The 19,499-nt window shown below is 31.8% G+C and overlaps 1 protein-coding gene, 1 long non-coding RNA gene and 1 pseudogene across 2 annotated transcripts; 1 reads left to right on the top strand and 2 right to left on the bottom strand.

Annotated features, from left to right (window-relative positions):
* Positions 1-6,548: 6,548 nt before the first annotated feature.
* On the bottom strand, positions 6,549-7,494 carry LOC122584859. Its single transcript, XR_006321607.1, has 2 exons — positions 7,205-7,494; positions 6,549-6,797 (listed from the first exon to the last, which is right to left on the bottom strand). It is a non-coding gene; the product is annotated as an uncharacterized LOC122584859 (long non-coding RNA).
* Positions 7,495-14,305: 6,811 nt separating this feature from the next.
* LOC122588362 lies at positions 14,306-14,654 on the top strand (annotated as a pseudogene).
* Positions 14,655-16,490: 1,836 nt separating this feature from the next.
* LOC122585062 (pectinesterase-like) lies at positions 16,491-18,665 on the bottom strand. Its single transcript, XM_043757161.1, has 2 exons — positions 17,762-18,665; positions 16,491-17,185 (listed from the first exon to the last, which is right to left on the bottom strand). The coding sequence occupies exons 1-2, from the start codon at positions 18,663-18,665 to the stop codon at positions 16,491-16,493; spliced, it is 1,599 nt and encodes a 532-aa protein (XP_043613096.1).
* Between the last annotated feature and the right edge of the window lie 834 nt (positions 18,666-19,499).

Raw genomic sequence — 19,499 nt, 5'->3', positions numbered from 1 at the left:
TCCAGGACCGAAACCCGACTTTGACTGTGGGCTTAAGTATTTAATGGGTTTATTATGAGCTTTAGTCTCATTTGAGTCCAAACCTCCAACTTGCAGCCTCCTGTCCAACATACAAAAAGAGTCCAACATCCAAAAAGAGTCCAATACTCCAAAAATGATCCCAGCAAAGCCACACAAGTCCAACATCTCAAGCCCATTTCTCATTTTTGGTCCAACCCTACATAGACCGGGACCGACCCGAGGAAACCCGGGACCGAACCGGACCGACCAAGCTTGTTTCGGTTCGGTCTTTGGTTTGAGTTTTTATGCCATTTCGGTCATCGGTCCACATCGGTCCGGTCCGGTCTTTTGACCGTGCTCATGCCTATCTGGATCTGTTCTGGTGCTAGATAAAGCCAACTTAAGAAACTGTTCTATGACACCTTGCTTTGTGGAGAAATTTGAATGCAGATCAGGATCTCCAATCCAATTTCAATCAACTCGTTCATTACATTTGTAAGCGATCCTTCTAGTATCTCTAGCAAAGTGGTAACCTCTTCTCTTGTCAGTCGTGTTGGTCTTTTATTATCTAATATTAGATACACATACCCAATTCTAATGGAAATAATAATTTATTGTTTATCTTTACTTCTAAGAAAAATTCATAAATAATGAACATATTTACTCAAAATTTCTAATAAAGTGAACCTGTTTATGTTTTGTCTATTAAAAAAAGGACTTTATTTTTATAAATTTCTCAATAAAGTTACTGTCGTTAAGACGGTCTTCTTGGTGAGTGAATCATCTTCATCCTATAATAAATAAGGACATTCATACATATATACACTTAACTATGAAGATATGTGGTATCAATCAAAAGCAATCAAACATTTTTTTTCCGTCATGCATATATATATATATATATATATATATTCATTTATCTATTTATATTTAAGAAAGTTAACAAAAAAGAATATCTAGCTTTTGAAAAAATCAATTATTACATTAGACGACAAAATATATATTTTAACAAAACTTTTAAATCTTAAACATTTGTGTTTCTAAACGTATATTTACATTGTTTTATGACAGATAATTCAAATGAAAAGTCTTTTAAATATGTCATTTTGTAGAGTCGAACTCATGACTTAAGGTAAAACCATTAAAGACCCTAACCAGTTTATTTAGCCTTCATTACTGTCAAAATTCTAACCATTTATAAAAGACGAACACAACAAATAAGAATGTATTACACTTTTTCATGTAAAGTATGTATTTAAATTGCTATAATAATTTTAATTTGATGAGACTTATAGAAAATAATAGTATTCTAATGTTTACTTTTTGATCAGGTTTTTTTAACAACAAACTATCTTAGTCTTAGTTCTGAATTATTACGAACACCCATGATCAAAACACAAGACTTTCGAATATATACCGAATAGTTACTAAGATCTTAATAATGAGCAACCAATTTTATTGGCTTTTAGAATTTTATTTTTTTGTTATTTGCATCAAATCATTTATATGTTTTTGATAAATTTAAGTGACTATCACAAAAATGATTGATTTTATCATGTAAACTTAATCTTTTTAAATCGTGTGTATTTAGATATGCTAATAATAAATTCAATGCCTTTTTAATATATAAAATAATGTGTGTGTGTATATATATATATATATATATCGATTTTCCATCGTCATCTATTATAAATGATTAGTTCATGTAACACATGTGTATGTATAATTATGTTGCGTATATATAGATAATTACTAGATTTTAGGCTCAGGTCTAATACACGGGGCTTACGGTGTTATCAATATTAAAAGTTAATTTATTATAGTTTAAAATTTAATATACTATTCTGAGTACTAAAAAAGTTATCTATATATCAACAGATTGAATTTTATATTGAAATAGTTTATAAATATATGTTCATCGAAGTTGTTTACTGTGACATAGTCATACTTAGCGATATTTGAGTATTACAAAATATAATATGTCTATCAAAGTTTCATACTTAGCGATATTTGAACATTAAAAAATCAAAATAAGTCACTATCATTTTATTTTCTTTATTGTTACACATGTTGTATTATATTCTTATTTTACACTATTAAAATAATATCTAATCATTAAATGAAAGATATCTTAATTATTTCAATTAAAATATGACAATGTTATATGTTTTTTCAATAACGAATTATATTTTTACATGCTTTATTTTTGGGGATTATTACCTAAATAAACAAAATAAATACCTTATTTTATGAATTAGACTCACTTTTAAAAAAATCTAATTTGAACATTATACCTGTGTGGTTTAAGTACTATGGCCCACAGATTGAAAGAGCCAATGAGAGCTCACCACCTCTTGACTCCCTGCAAACCCAACTGTTCCCCACCTACCCCACCCTTGACGGTGATGTTTTCTTTCTCTTCCCTCTTTCTCCCCTCAAACACCATCACTATCATCTCATATTAAAAAAAAATTATTACTCCAAAACCCCTTTTTTTTTGTTTAATCAGTCACTAAAAACAGCAAAATCACAACATTTAACACGGATTGAGATTGTGTTAATCTCTATATTCTTTACTTTTTTCTGAAAAAAACCTAAACCATGTGAAATTTGAATTTTGAACAATATTGTACCGCTGATCTTTAGGGCGTGAACTTGGGCTGGCAGCACAAGTATTCCGTGATATTTCATCATGTTCGTGAAATACACATCGCGTTGCTTTTTGTTTTGTGATATTTCATCGGGTTTGGGGTTGTTTCTACTTATTAACTTTTTGGAAATTTGGTGATAAATAATTAAAATATTTAGTGGGTTGGTGTCAAGTTTTGAACTTTATATTCAGATTTGCAGTTACAAGTGTTAAAGCTTAACTTTGGTGGGTGTTTCTCAATTTTCTTTAAACTGAATTGTGCAATTCTAGTTTGTTCCTTCTATATAAAGATAAAATGTTTGATGGTTTTTGAGTCAAATCTCTCAAAACGAAATCTTAATTCTTGACGTTGTTTAAGTTACTCGACTAAGACTTGTCTTTGAAATTTGAGTTTCTTGGATGTTTAATATTTGTTGGGTATATCTCACATTTCTTCAAGTTTGATTTTTTAATCTTAGTTTGAGCTTTTTAACTTGAGACATATGATTTAAAGATCAAACCTTTTAATGGGTATAAGTTAAAGTTCCAAAAAATGAAGTCTTTAAGTAACGGTTGATTTTCGGAATTCATAAAGTGATGATACTGATGGTCGAAGTTATTTTCATAAAAGTGAGTCTAATTCATAAAGTGATGATATTGATGTTGTTGCATGAAAATCCCATTTTTTGTCAATAAATAGTGAGATTAAACCTTTGAACCATTGTTCTTTATTTTCAGTTTTCTTGTGAAAAGATACCAAAAGTTAATATAATCACAAGAACAAGTTATTATTATAGAAATGTAAAATGAAATTATCTGATGAACATGCTGGATTTTGATGACTTTGGTGTAGGTGTCAAAATTTTCAAATGAATAATCATTTGGACTAAACATGTTGGATTCAGGTCGTGGGCTTGTTTTGCTATTTACATGTGGGCGTGATGGTATGCGTGTGAACTCGGGTGGTTTTGTGGATTCGCCAAAAGGTAGTTGACGTAACCAGTTCGACCACCTTCGATTCCAGTGGCCGGAAATGTCCTGTTGGCAAACACAAATAAGGTATACAAGGTTTCTTTTTGTGTAGTTAAATTCCATAAATGTTGTTTTTGAAAGAAACAAATAAAAGATTATTAGCTTTTACAAATTCTTTATGATTGAATTGTATATGTGTATATGAAAGGGAGTGTTTTTAGTTATACTTGTATGTATGTGTTTTCTTTTTTTATCAACAGATTCTTTATGAGGCTGATCTGACTAGGGGTGTAAGAAATGAACCGGAAACCGATCCGAACAGCGTGATCCAAAACCGAAAAAACTGAAACCAAAATAACCGAAACCCGAAAAAACCGAAAACAAAAAAACCGATGTGTAACGGTTCGGTTACGGTTTTCAATATTTATTACCCGCGGTTAACCGAACAGAACCGAATTTTACATATAATCATATATATGCATATTTATACATACATATATATATATATATATATATTACATGAATACATCATTTACAAATCTATTTAGCAAAATTTTTGTATTTGTTGCTTAAAATATTACCAATTTTACTAATTTTCTTTCACAATCTATGATTAGTTTTGGATATTCTAAGTAATTTTCTTATATATGGATACTCTTTTTAAGAAAAGTTGTTAACTTTGTTTAAAATATTTATCAAAAAATATTAGTAATATCATATAGAAGACATTTTAAGTAGTGAATCATGATACTCTTAAATAAGAACTTGCATTGCATAAATATAACGTTTGAAAAAAGTAATTCAAAATTAGATGTAATGTATATTTATTTATAAAACAAAATATTAATTTAGTTAAATAACTAATTAATTAATACAATGTAAATTGACTATTATAATTGAAAACTTAAACTTTATATTAACATAACTTTAATAAATGGTTAACCGAAAATAAAACCGAAATTTACCGACCTTTTCGGGTAACCGAAATTAACGGTTCAAAATTTCTAACTAACCGAACCAAAACCCGAAAAACGATTCAAAATTTCTACCTAACCGAACCGAACCGTTTACAGCCCTAGATCTGACAATCAGGAGCAAGATGAGTTATCTTGCTCTCATAAAGGATAAGTTCCGAAAAAATGAAAATAGAGATCTAATGTTTAGGGAGACCTGTTTTTGGTCATTGGTTATATATTTCTTATACAGACAATGAACCAGCATTAGTTAGCTTGATACTTCAAAATCAAATCCCAGTAAACCCAGATGTTCACCGTGAAAACCAACAATTGATATACCAAGTTAGTGGGTTTATCCTAGAATTTGGTCGTGAGTAGTTTTGTTCGATTACCGGTTTACCATTCGGACCAATGGATTGGGCGCCATATTTAGGTGGTGACAATCCATTTCGTGACCGAGTTTTGGACATCTGGAAAGTCCCTCGGTTACCTTATACGACTTTACAAGTTTGTTTCATAGTGAGTGGTTAGTGATGAAGATATGCTTAGTCATATGTTTAGAGCTGATATTTAACGGACGAGAGCATACATCCGTGGTACAAAACAATATATTAAGAATTGTGGAGGATATAAATGCATGGAATGCTTGTCCTTGGGGTTCTTATGTCTGGTCCACCACGTATGCATGTATAAGAAACGGGATTTTCAACATAATGGCTAATAGAATGTTAAAGGCGGGACCTGCTACAATGCCAAAGTTTACTTTTGGCGGATTTATATGGGCGTTTAGGGTGATACAATAAAAGTTCCATAACATAATTTCAAATTTGCATACTTATATATTTTTTTTCTAATATGTTATTTTATGTATTAATAAAGGTTAAACTTCATTATTTCTCCTTTTTGGTATCGTTGAACTTTATGTATACCATATTTACTTAGCCATAATTGTTTCTTGCACTTAAAAAAAGGGAAATGACAACTCAAACTTTTGTTTAAGTACAAAACGATTGTTTACCAACTTTACCACAGGAGATGTTCTTGTTAAGTCAAAATGACAACTCAAACTTTTGTCCATATAAATACATGCTATATGGAGTCATAACATGCATAAACTATTCACAATGAATCATGATTGGTATTTTAGATCTCATGGGGAGGAAGATATTACTAAAGAGATGTATGGTAAGTTTTATGGTAAGTGAAGTTTTATCATTTTCTATTAGAAAATTTTATAGCTTCTATTGGTAGTTGAACTAATTCAATCATTTTATAACAGCGGATGTTCCTTGGTTGTTCACTATCAAGCTGCACCATTATGGAAGTTTTTCATCTCTACTGGAAAGAAATTATAATGGTGGTGTGGTAATCTATGTAGATTGTCTTAGCACGGATACTTTTGGCATTGCTTAAATGGATCAGATGTTAAAAGAATTGGGTTATGATCCGAAGTCACCTAAGCACTACTATTTTAGAAATCCGAAAGGAGACTTAGATAACGGACTACGTCCATTGCGTAATGATCTTGGAGATCGAGAGAACATGATAAAGCATATTGGATACGGAGGAACGAAGGTTCGACAAGTCGATGTTTACGTGTCACGTGTGGAGTTGACTGAAAACATTGAAAAAACTCTGAATCCTCCATTCAAATTCCCAATCAAGAATAAACAAGAAAAAGCTTCTTGCTCTAAAAGTTGTTTGATTAGCTAATTTGTTCGTTTAAATTTTGTAGTCAATTTGGTTTTTTATGTAACCAACTGCATCTATGTAATGTGACCAAACGGATGATGGTCTTTTTTCTATTAACTACTTGTTTCTATCCAAACACATACAACTCATTGTCCTTTCAATTAATTGTGTATCTATATGCATACATACATATGGCAAACCATATAGTATCTGAAAAATGAAACAATGGAAGATGACATCAAAATCTTAGAACAAAAGACATTTGCCGGATTCAGACTCATCGCATGATCATACAACCGTTTAACACAAGGGTCTAATGCATACATCAAAACAATGTCACAAGTCTTACAAACTTGGCCGAATATAAAATTAGACATTAAAAAGTGCGTTCTAACATTCATTCTATATGATTCAAAGAACAAGTTTCTCAAGAATCAAATACAAGAATAACTTGCATGATCCACGCCATATGCCACTTCAAATGAAAGTGTCCCTCCAAAATTTTCTGAAGTTGTAGTTTCATAGTTCGTTGTATCTTCAAGGGAACACTTCAAAAATGTGTTATACACCAACTAAATAAGAACCCAATTCAAAAGGCCACCTTAATCTTCTTGCATTTTCATTAGAGGTGGCAAGATTGGCATGTCTAGTAATGGCTTCGGATTGAAACAGTTCCTATTTTGTACAGGTAGGATTCTTGTATGAACATTTAACTATGATCCGAAAACAATACCTTTACAAAGGAATTTTGAATAAAACAATTTACGCGGAAGTATGCATTCAAAAATATACTATAGGCAACATTCAACCCGTTTGACCCATTTGCACTTCACCTGTTAGGGATAACAGGTAACCAAATTGACCCGCATATAAGAAATTGGGCTGACATTGCCATCTCTATTTTCCATGAGTATCCACCTCTATTAGAACTATTTCAGATTTTGTTATTAGATACCTTTGGAAGGGTTTCAGTATAGCTTTCTGGAGCCTCCATCATCATTAGAATCTGGGTGTTAATGGCCAAGGCAGCTTTAAGCACTTGGTGAGCGTCAGATGCATAAGTAGACTTATGATATCTTTTGAAGTTATCTAGGCATTTCTGGTCATAAAATTTCATCACCTATTATCGAACAAAAAATGTAAAACCTGTCATAGAAGTGGCAAAATGGGTAGGTTGGGCGGTTAGGTGTCAAAATTGGAATTTTTTGTACTAGTTCAGATTGACCTGAAACACATTTGTCCAAATTATAACTTTAAACTGCTTAATCCATCCAACGTGAATCATGCTTAACTTCTGAAAGATATGATATACAAAAGCATATTATGCCACCCAAGGTGATACCTCTTACCTGCTTACAATAATCTTACCCATTTGGCCCATCAGAGATAAACTTTAACCTTATTATTGCCACATCTATGATAGTATGATATCAGTTCTCCTCAGAATCACATCGATATTGGGTTTGCTAATCAAAGCATAAGGCTAGTAATCTTATAATGAGCATCACGTCAAGCTTCCTTAATGCAGGAATGTTCATGTGGAGGTCGCTTCGTTGCCTTGTAACCATAACCTATCATATTAACAACTTAGCCCTTCTTAAAATGTCGGTCAATATTAAAGAATGGAAATCAACCCAAATCACATATTAAACCCCTTTGTCCCATTTATACAGAAACAATGCATATACAGTTATAGACAACATATAAAGAGAAAGCTAGGGTACCTCCATGTTTACGCCATTTGTGTTTTGTTTTGATGCCACAAACAGGACTATAAAGTTTTTACTAAGTTTCTTTTCATGTCGGGCGAACACATCCAATACGTTCTCACCCATAATAAACTATTACTTATTTTGACCCATTAACCCAACAAATATTAAAACCCGTAACACCTAACCCATTGATATTAAACCTGGAACAAAAGATTGAATGTTAAATCTGACAACAAAAACAAGTTGTGAAAATTCCCTTAAAGGACACAGGGATTGAGTAATAGCTTGTATAATTCTTATTCGAGCCGACAAAAATGATATAGGAAGGCTTTCACCAACTTTAATTACAGCTAAATTACCTTTGGTAAAAATAACATAATCATGATGGTAACATGGAAAATATATAGAGCTTGGTTTGGAGATCAGGAAAAGTTGGGTACCTCTTGATCAATTTGAACTCTTGCAATGAGATTGCTACACCTTTATCCAGATCACAAATAATTTATAACAATTTACTTTCCGGTTGCAATTTTTCATCAGTAATTGAATTCATAAAAATTTGTTTGAAAGGAGATGATCTGGAGATTGGAGGGGGAGAGGAGAGAGAAGATGGGTATTGGGGGGAGAGAAAGGAGATGACAGGTGGCAAAGTTTTATTGGCTCTTTCAATCCGTAGGTCGTAGTATCTAAACCACACGGATATAATGTTCAAATTAGATATATTCTAAAAGTAAGTCCAATTTATAAAATAGGGTATTTATTTTGTTTATTTAAGTAATAATCCTTTATTTTTTTTATATACGTCATAATAATTACTAAAAAAACACTTTATTAAAAAAACAATAGTACAATTACTCTCAAAATCATAATATATTTACATTAAGTTTTATATATTTTTGATTAATTAATTTTATGTTTATATGATAGAACTTAATATTTGATATATATATATTAGTTATTATTCAGTTGGATATATATTATTCTATTAAATAAATATTAATTATTATTTTATTTGATATATATATATATTAGCTATTATCATTTATTTGTTATATTAAAACTATTATTGGGTAAAAAGTGTAAATTTGTGATGCAAAACAAAAAAGTGTAAATTAAAGTAAAAATTAAAAAGAAAAGTCAACTTTAAGAAATCAAAAGCTATAATTGGTCGATAAGTTATTGGAGCAACTGTGCTTTATTCTAATATAAAAGATGTTTCTCTTTATTCAAGTTCTATTAGTGGCGAAACCATGATTTTAGGTCTCGAATGACCGAATACTTAACAATATCCTAACAAGTATATAAAAGTAAACTTAATTTGAGTTATGATGAGCATATGAGATTCTAAATATATGCTTTAGTGGGAGGTTAATTACCGACGAATTTTTCGACGAATTTTTTTCGTCGGAAATTTTCCTAGGATTTACCGACGAATTTCGAAAAAAAATACCATCAATAGAAAATTGTCCCATTTGTGAAAAATTTTCTACGAATTTACTACAAACTAATATTCGTCGGAATTTCGATACTAATATACACACAAAACAGCGACAAAATACTGAGGAATTAATTTCAAAAATATATTTCGTCGGAAATACCTTAGAAACATTTAGTTTAAATATTAAATAATTACAAATAAGACATTTCCTCGGAAATTCTTAGGAAAATTTTAAATTTGTAAGGAATTTACGACGAAATATATCTATATTTCAAAAGTCACAAGAAATTTAAAAATAGAAAAATATTGGTCGGAAATACGTTGAAACCGAATTAAATGTTTTAACGAATTTCCGATAACTTTATTTATAACTTTTAAAATATATAATCTATTATGATTTATAAGTTTTGCTGGAAATTCGTTGAAAATATAACTATTTCCAACTAATTTCTTACAAATAATTTATGTTTCTATAAAGGTAAAATATTTCCTTAGAAATTCGTCGGAAACATAAACAATTTTCTTCGAATTTCTGACAAAAAATATTAAAATTATTTCAATTAAAAGTTTCTCACATAGTTTTTGGCAAAGGCATTACTATACGGTCCCAAGTTATAAAAATAGTAAAATACACAGTCATATGTATGTACGTATGTGAAGTATTCGGTGACCTTATGGTCCCAAGTTAAATTCCCACTTGGTCAAAAGAAAATAAAACAATTCATTTAAGGTATCTGTTACCAATAAAGCCTAGACCCACATGTAAAGTTCTAAATATGCGGGTTCGACATTCAGGGGTGCCTAGATCATGTGGGATTAAGATGGAAGTATTGTGCCTAGATCATTCAGTACATTGATCTGTATGAGTATAATTTGAGTGTGTTTATGTATATGTTATGCGTAAGTTATTTATACAATATTTATGCACATTTATAAATATATAGCTATATACATGGGAGATATATGCTATATATGATCATTAATGTGTCCATGAATTTCATATATGTATGATTGTTACAGTTCATGTATATGTATTTATAAACTAAATATAAGTAAATTTAACTATTTTTATATGTATTGTGGTGTTTATATATACTTAATAATTATCTTAATGATATGTGTCTATGAAAGCATTTAAATAAAAAGAGTAATTTAGTACTTTTTATACATTTCGTTGGAAATTTCTAGAAAAATATAACTATTTCCAACTAATTTCTGACGAAAATTTATAATTACTAAAAAATGAAATATATCTGTAGAAAATTCGTAGGAAAATATAACTATTTCCTACTAATTTCCGACGAAAACTTATACTCGTATTAATAAAAAAAATTATGTTCGTAGGAAATCGTCGGAAATCAACATTATTTCCTACTTATTTTCCACCAATATGTTATATATATCTTACATCATGTAGTTCATTAAAACTAAAATATATAGTTTTAACAAGTGAGTATCAAAATTATTCCTTTTAAAGTTTTGTGATGGCAAAATTTCTCATATATATATTTATACCGTCTTTAAAAGAAATAGTTAGTAAATTATCTTTGAAAATATTGTCGTTTTTAATTAAGATAAATCATAAGTTATTATTGGTATTAATTTTTTTAAGATGTGGATCATTTGCTCACAATAAGGGATCACTCTCACCCTCACTCTCAGTATTTAGTAGGAGGAGAAACTTCAACTAAACCGTCCGATACGGCAACTATGTCCCGCTTAGGACTTAAACATGCTTCACTGAAGGACTTTATTTGTGAAATTTCTTTAAATGTCTTTCCAATATCTCGAACTCGAGACCTCCAACATGTAAAGCTGGTGCTCAACCAGTGAGTTATAATGGGAAGTACATAAGTTATTATTGATTCAATTATTTTTATATTTAACAATCATATATATATATATATATGAGGGTTGAAAATATGTGGTTGTCATGTACCTAACTTAAATATAGAACCCCTCACATGCTAATTTTTTAACACCATAAAAAACATGGAGGCCAAGCATTTGTTAATATATAATTAATATTAAAATGTTAGTGTGTGAGAGGGTTCTGTACCTAGCTTAGGTGCATAACAACCACACCATCACTTTATATATATATATATATATATACTCCTTTATAAAACAAACTACTCCTCCCCCATTTTTAACTTTCTACCTTTAAAATACCTAAATACCCTTAACTTTCAACACATTCTTAACCCACACAACAAATATATCCAAAAAATCCCAAAAATAATTTCCAACCTTATGAATCCAAATTATTTCTTTTCTTTTTTCACTAATTTAAATATTTTCACTTAATATATTTAATTAATTATAATACTCTTTAAGAGATTATTTACAAGATATATCTATTAACCCCTTAAAATAACTACATTACCTTTTTTTACATCAATTACTTCACATTAATAAACACATCGTTACCGCTACCATCACCGCCACCACCACCACTACCATCCATCGTCGTGACCTCCGCTGCATTGCGCGGGTACCCTTCTCGTATATTAATATATACAAGGCCATAAAAAGTAACACGAAATAAAATAATACGAGTAAATTATTATAAGCTTTAGTGACAATTGCAATATTACTGCAAAGGTATCAACCAATATAATAGATTTACTTATAGGTGAAGTTATTAAACAAATGCAATGGATTAATGTAGAGATAGGATCAGTCATCAACCGAAGATGAATAAATTAGTTGATATGCTACATGCCTACATTGAACAACTGAAAAGATTACAACCAATCAAAAACCTCTAAACCCCCTCGAAACACAAAAAGGGATAAGTGCTCTAAAATATAACTAAGTATTGCCAAATGTTTATTGTAGGAACCAATTATAAGTTTTGGATATTATATGTAATTAACTTGGTAAAAGTGTCTAAAGTATGTATTCAACCGGATATTTGCTTATGTGGAGCTGGTTGCATCCACATAAATACTCCACGTCACCTGCAAGTAATTTGTTAAGAAGGTGCATAAAAGCTTAATCTTTCACAAACACATATATCCATATATTTTGCTCTATCTCCTCTGAATCTATCAATTTTCTCTCATTTCTAGATTTTGTAAACCAATCTTTAAACCCCCAACCCATATCTTTCCCACCACTAGCAACAGCAGCAGCACCACCACCACCGCTACCTTCAGATTTTCACCTGCGATGTGCTTGTGGGCCACCGTCTGCCACCACAACCACCACCACCATTGACCCACCGCATTCCCATTCCCTTCCACCATTACCCACATCCAAACTCCGGCTAATGGTCAGCCACATTGGCCACATAGTCCCCCACCCACAAACCAAATCCTTATGCTACGCTGGTGGTGAAACTCGTATAGTCGTCGTTGACCGTCGTACCACCGCCACCACCATCACTTCTCTGACCCCGCCCACAAACCAAATCTTTATGCTACTTTATATAACAACCGTCCATTTTCACTTAAATATCAACTTCCAAATGAATACCTTGATTCCTTAATTTCGATTTCATCTGATGAAGACTTACAAAAACATGTTGGAAGAACATGACCGTATTGCTAGTTCCAGCTCCCTTTCATCTTCACGTATCAGATTGTTTCTTTTTCCGACCCGACCCGAATCAGTTGGGTCTTTGTTACTTGACCCAAAAATCCGAAACATGGTTTTATGATGCTTTGAAAAGTAGTATGATTATTAATAGAGGATTGTCTAATGATGGGTTGAGTACTGGGTTGGGAATAGGTGGTTTGGATTGTTGTGAGAGTTTGATGAATAGTGGTGATGATTCGGGTAAAGGGTCGGTTCGGTTCAGGAATCGACGGTTTTGGAGACGTGTTCATCTTTTGGGTCGATTAATTCGTCTGAAGTAATTAAAACAAAATCTATGTCGGAAATAATTAGAACAAAAATGGCATATTTACCGGCTAATGAATGAGCCGGTCATAAATTCATGCTTTAGACACTTTTACTAAGTTAATTCCATACAATATCCAAAACTTATAGTTGGTTCCTACAATAGACATTCAGTAATACTTAGTTATATTTTAGGGCACTTATCCCAACACAAAACCATACCCTCTTCCCTAAATTAGTAAACCCACTACCTCTAGTAAAAGATAATCTAGATTTTTCTTGAAAGCTAAATAATCCACTACCAAATTTTTAACACAAAAATACCAAAGTCATTCTAAAATAAATCCTAACTAATGCTTCGTTCTCGAGTTTAAAATAAAAGAAAAGAAATGATAAGAATGAGTAAGACAAGAAAAGCTTCGTTCTCGAGTTTAAAATAAAAGAAAAGAAATGATAAGAATGGGTAAGACAAGAAAAGCAAAGAAACTAACTAAGTAAAAGGGAATTCTTGAGTTAAAGAAATAATTAAACAAAGGAAAAGAAAATAAGTATTAAATTACAGTTATGTCCTCTTTGTATAGTTACCTGATAACATTTGGATAGATATAGACTTGAATATAATTCTACATTTCAAGTTAATAAAAAATATAATATTAAATATCCTGTTCAATTATATATATATATTTTTTAGATATCAATAATACTAGATATCAATGTGATAGTGATAGTCACAGACCCACAGTAAATATAAAAGTGAAAGAAAGTATGAATTTGGTAGCAGCAAGTTCTACAATTTATAATAATAACCATTGGTGGATAACACTTCACGAGAAGATGGAATAAGTTCAACAGGGCAGAATAGTCATTTTATAAAAACTATAATAGTTTCCTTCTTAATCAGGCCAAATTGGCCATAAAGTTTTGCATAAAAAGAAGGTTGAGTTTTCCTATCAAATCATTCCCTTTCTTATAAAAAAAAACTCAAGAATACCTTTTTTCTCTTTTATCCTTTCCTTTCCTTCCTTTTCTTGTCTAAATAGATCTCAAGAATGCAGTGTAAATGTCAGGAGCAGAAAAGGGAGGTAAATGATCGGTAAAGGGCGGAGCAAAATGGTATCGGAAGATTCTCCACGATAATATTCAGGCATCACATCACCAAGCTTGCCATCCGATTGGCTCGCCGCCTTGCCGAGGTGGTGTCAAGGGTGACAACTTTTTACGAGGAGAAATTCCATGTTGAAGAGCTTCTAGAGAACGTGATTCGTGGTGCGGTGACTTACACGAAGTATGCTACAAGGAAGACAGTGACAACATCGGATGTGGTTTATGCTTTGAAGCGCCATGGCCGTATTTTTATTTATGGTTTAGGTGGTCAAATCAATTGGAAGGTTGGGTTTATTTTGATCTGAAATTATGGTTAATGTCTTATGTGTTGTTTTGTTTAATCGTTGATATATGGTTGTCAGTTTGTGCGGTGTAATATAATTGGAACTTGTAATCAAATTCTAGCTTGCTTCCTGAGTTCTTGGTTACCTTTTCCACATAATATCTTGTATCAAAATATCGGTGAATTGTTTTTATTCTAATTATTGTTAAATTTATTGGTAAAGTAATATGATAATGATTATTATGTAATATATATATAATATATAACAATATGTTCCATTAGAAAAATATCAATATTGTAAATAAATTAAAAAATATATATATTCATTTATTATAAATTTAAAAATCAAATTCTGTGAAACTTTCTAACAGTGTTACCGACGAATTTCCCACTCAATTTTTAGATAGTAATTCGTCGGAAAAGTTAGTATATTTCCAATGAATTACTGACCTCAAATATCGTCGCAAAGACGTCGATAAACAACCAACCATTTAATATTTAGTTAGTTATTTCAAATTATATAGTAAGGGATTTCCGACGAAATAAACAATACTAATTCATCAGAAAGTTTGGTCGGTAATTGTTTCCGAGGTTAGTTTTTCCTACGACAAATTTTGGTTGGAAATTTCTCGGTAAAGGCGCTTTCCTACGAATTCCCTACGAATTTTGTCATCGCTGAAAGTTAGTTTTTTAGTAATGATTTGAATTACACTGATACATAAAATAGTACTGAAAATATAAAATTATATACGTTACAACCACATTTGGCCTCTGTGTAGTTTTTGTTGTATATAATTTACAAAAAATCAATGAGAAGAGATCAGGACAACACCCGGGTATAACATAGTAATCTAATATTATTGAATTAATTGTTGAATTAATCGAATAAGCAATAAAAAGTTAAAGATGATTGGAAGTAATATGATGATAGATATTTAAACATTTTTAGAAGTTTAAACAAATAGCTAGCTAGCTACTTCGATTCATACACATGGATACAAAAGCTTTGGGTAAGCACAACGATGAAGAATTGGAGAAGAGTATTTACCGGAGACGTACTATAAAAAATATTGCATTTATTCACATTTTTAGTGAGTGTGAATAAATTAAAAATTTTGTTACGCTTTTTTGTATGTAAAGATATATAAAAATTAAAGTGTATAGAAATTTCTTCACATTAAAAAGTGTGTAGAACTAAAAGTTCACACTTTTTAGTGGGGACATTTATAGTTATTTTGTAACACCACATTTGTCCACGCTAACTTTTTAGTTACCGTGGACAAATGAGGTGTTACAAAATAATTATGAAAGTGTGAACAAATGCAATATTTTTTTTTTTACTAACGGTGAAATCCAAAAGGACAACTTGGTAAAAAGAATATGTAAATTTGGGAGAGTCAATGATAATAGAGTTGACCCAGATGAAAAAGGCAAACATTACGGTAACTTTGTAAGTGAGGTGCCTAATCAAGAAGGTGCTAGAGCAAAGAAATTGCCAAGGGGCAGACTTTTGGTTTCATATTTTTTTAGTTCTACTTCTACATCCGTTTAATCGTTTACGTACGTAGATGAGTTTTACAATTATATTGAGTTTAGTTTTTTTTTTTTTTCATTACTATTCATACTAAACAACCCCAAATATTTCTATATTCACCAATAGGAATGGCTTTATAATAGTTTTTGTTTAATTGAAGATGAGTGGTAATTTATACTCGTAGATCATATATATACTAAACGATGATAATTTGGGACACTTGACTTTGTAATCATCACGAGCTAAATAATGTTGGATTTATTTCAATATAATCAATAGAATCAGATAATGTACACATATAAACAACTATATATAATATGTCAATCACATTCCGGCTATGAACGGTACACCGGTGGCAGGCAGCCACATCCTGCCTGAAATGAGTTCTTCCACCGTGAAAGCATGTGCATCAGTCAAGCTCAAATCACCATGGTATCCGAGCCAGTCCACTCGGTTTTCCAATGCCGAACCATTGCCAAAGCAACCATATTCTCCATAATACAAAGTTGTAAAAGCGAAATCAGTATTCCCCCAAGGCAACCATCCTTTAGGGTTGATAAAACCATCAAGATATGTTTTCATAAACACGGTTCTAGAAAATTCTTGCCACGGCCGACCTAAATAGGTTTGGACTGAATCCAACACTGGAATTAGGTCCGGAGCTGGTAGTACACGACAGTTGTGGATGGAAATGCCACTATTTTGGAATGGGTCACCACGACCTTGGGCGGTTATGGTGTTTGCTTGTCCAATTACGGGCTTTCTTACTAGGATTACGCAGTTTTGCAATACCACAGCCGCATTGCCAAATATGAAATCAACGGTACCATAAATGTAACAAAGTTTGTAAAATTGTCGTTGAGAGACCGCGAATAAGGTATCTTGATATCCTTCAATGCTACAAGCGTAGAAGACCGAGAGATCGGATGATGATCGTACTGCTACTGCTTGGCCCGCTTGAGGGCCAGCAGTGTTGCGGAATGTTATTCCACGAGCTATGAATCCAGGGCCATCAATTCCTGCATTCCCATTTTTATTATCAAAATTATAAGGACATGCATTTTAGATTATAAAGTTAACCACAATCTTAAATTGATAGCAAAGGCAATAATTATAATTTTAATAAGGATTTAGACACCAACAATTTTAATCACATACATATATAAAATATGATTAACGTACATGTTAATGAAATTAAAATAGCATGGCACCATGCATGAGATAAGGGGATATATATAGATATTATACGTATATTTTTAGACAAGTTAATTTAGCTTCCACTTTACTTCACTTAATTAATCATAGTACTATTCACACAATCTCTATATCTTTACGATGTTTATTTTCAAAGATTCAGTAAACCATTTTTTATAATCTACTTAGCATGTCAACGATCATATTAAGTTTAATGTTAATTACTCTAATACTACTAGTAATTAAAAAGTTTAACTTAACCGCTTAAGTAGGTCAAGTCCAACTTTTGAAAAAACTAAAATCAGATATGATTTTTTTTTTATTAACACACTATTTTCGACTTAATTAATTTTCCCCAAATTATTAATAAAACAATGTTTGGACTTCAACCCGAGCCTTACCGATGGTTGCTGACCCATAAGTTGTGGTACCTCCGTAGACTACACTCCGGTTGCCGGTGATGATAGTATACCTTATCCCATCACCCACAAACATGATGTTTTTCAAGTCGTTCGTAACCTGAATGTATTCATTATAAACACCTGCTTTGATATATATTACAAATCTCGTATTCAGACGGTCTATACTTTTAGCATAATCAAGAGCTGACTGTATCGTTGGAAACCGACTATCTGGTGCTTGGGATACTGTCACATTTGCTATCGACTGGAGGGAGACCGTGGCCAATAGTCGCCGGTCAAGATGTGTTACCCATGTTGGAAGATCATTTGTTTGATTAGCAGAACTAGGATTATTCTTTTGCTTCAAGAAACCATGATTTATAGCCAAACTATTGCTTATCATCTCAGTCAAGTTACTTGACTTGATGGGAGTAACGAAATCGGTTACATTTAGGTCATCACAACCCAAAAAACAAGTTTGGAGGTTAGTGAGGGAGGCGCTCAGCCATGTCTGGGCATCAAAATCCGAGCTTTGGTTGTTTTTTAGGCCGTTTAGCGTTTGGTTGAGTTGGAAAATAGAGTTGTTGATAAGGTTGTAGCAGTCGTCCCAGACCGCCTTCTTTGAGGTAGTCTGGCACATTTTACCAAGTTCTTTTGCACATCCTTGTGTTTCATTGGCATTATCAATTGCAGCCTGCAAGGCTAATATTCGAAAATCTTCCTTGTGTCGTGGCATTGGGCCACGACCCAGGAAGTAATTACATTGGTTAGGATAAGGAGTTGTTTGACACCATGAGTTGATGTCAACATGTGACTCCTCATTTACTTGTATAGATAAAGTAAAAAAAGATGATAAGACGAACATGGACATCCAGAACGACGAAAATAGATTGAATGAAGACATTTTAAGTTTAATTTAGGTTTTTGTTGGTTTTTGTGGTCTATTTCGTGTTTTTGAGTGTTTTGATTAGGATAGAAATTATATGAGAATGTTTGATGGGGTGTTGGTTTTATAAGAAGACATGAAGATCTGAATCGATAAAATGTGTAAGTAAAGTCTTAGTGAAATTAAGTAAAACAATGAATGAAGAAGGGCGTGTACATAGAAAGATATGTTAGTTTGCTTGATGAAGAATGTAAAGTGTTTTACGCCATTGATTTTTGATGCTAATGCACGTGGTCGCCGTCGTCTTTATGTTTTGATTTCGCATGTTAAAATTGTCAACCAGTGTATATAATTTGAAGAAAAAAGTACTCGTAATTTAGAAATTGGACTTTTTCACTACATACTTCTTATTCTTAGAGTATATATGTATATACTATCTCTAATGCGCGGCACCCCACATTCCCACCACACCGTCGAAGCACTACCACCTCGAGGGGGTGGTCGCGTCGTTATGGTTGGAAGCGGGGTCGTTGGATCAATGTGACAATGTCAAGAACATAGATTTAATTTGGTATCGGTCAAAGACCATGCATGTTGTCTAATATCTTGTGGCCTATATTGTGGAAATAAAGCAATCATTGATCTTGTTGGTAATGTGTACATAAAGATGCTATCGTGTTTTACTGCTATAATAAAGTCTAAAATTTATCTTCAGTTATCTAACCTATAAGCAATAGAAATAGAGATCTTTTCGTCAATATTTTATCTAAATATTACGACTACTTAAATAAATACTTATACGAGTAGTTTTCTAATTACAAAGTGACACATGTTTTGGTATATATATTTTGA

This window comes from Erigeron canadensis, chromosome 1 (assembly GCF_010389155.1).
Source record: "Erigeron canadensis isolate Cc75 chromosome 1, C_canadensis_v1, whole genome shotgun sequence".
Lineage (NCBI taxonomy): Eukaryota > Viridiplantae > Streptophyta > Magnoliopsida > Asterales > Asteraceae > Erigeron > Erigeron canadensis.
Note: the sequence above shows the minus strand (reverse complement) of the source record. Positions and strands in the feature narration are given on the sequence as shown.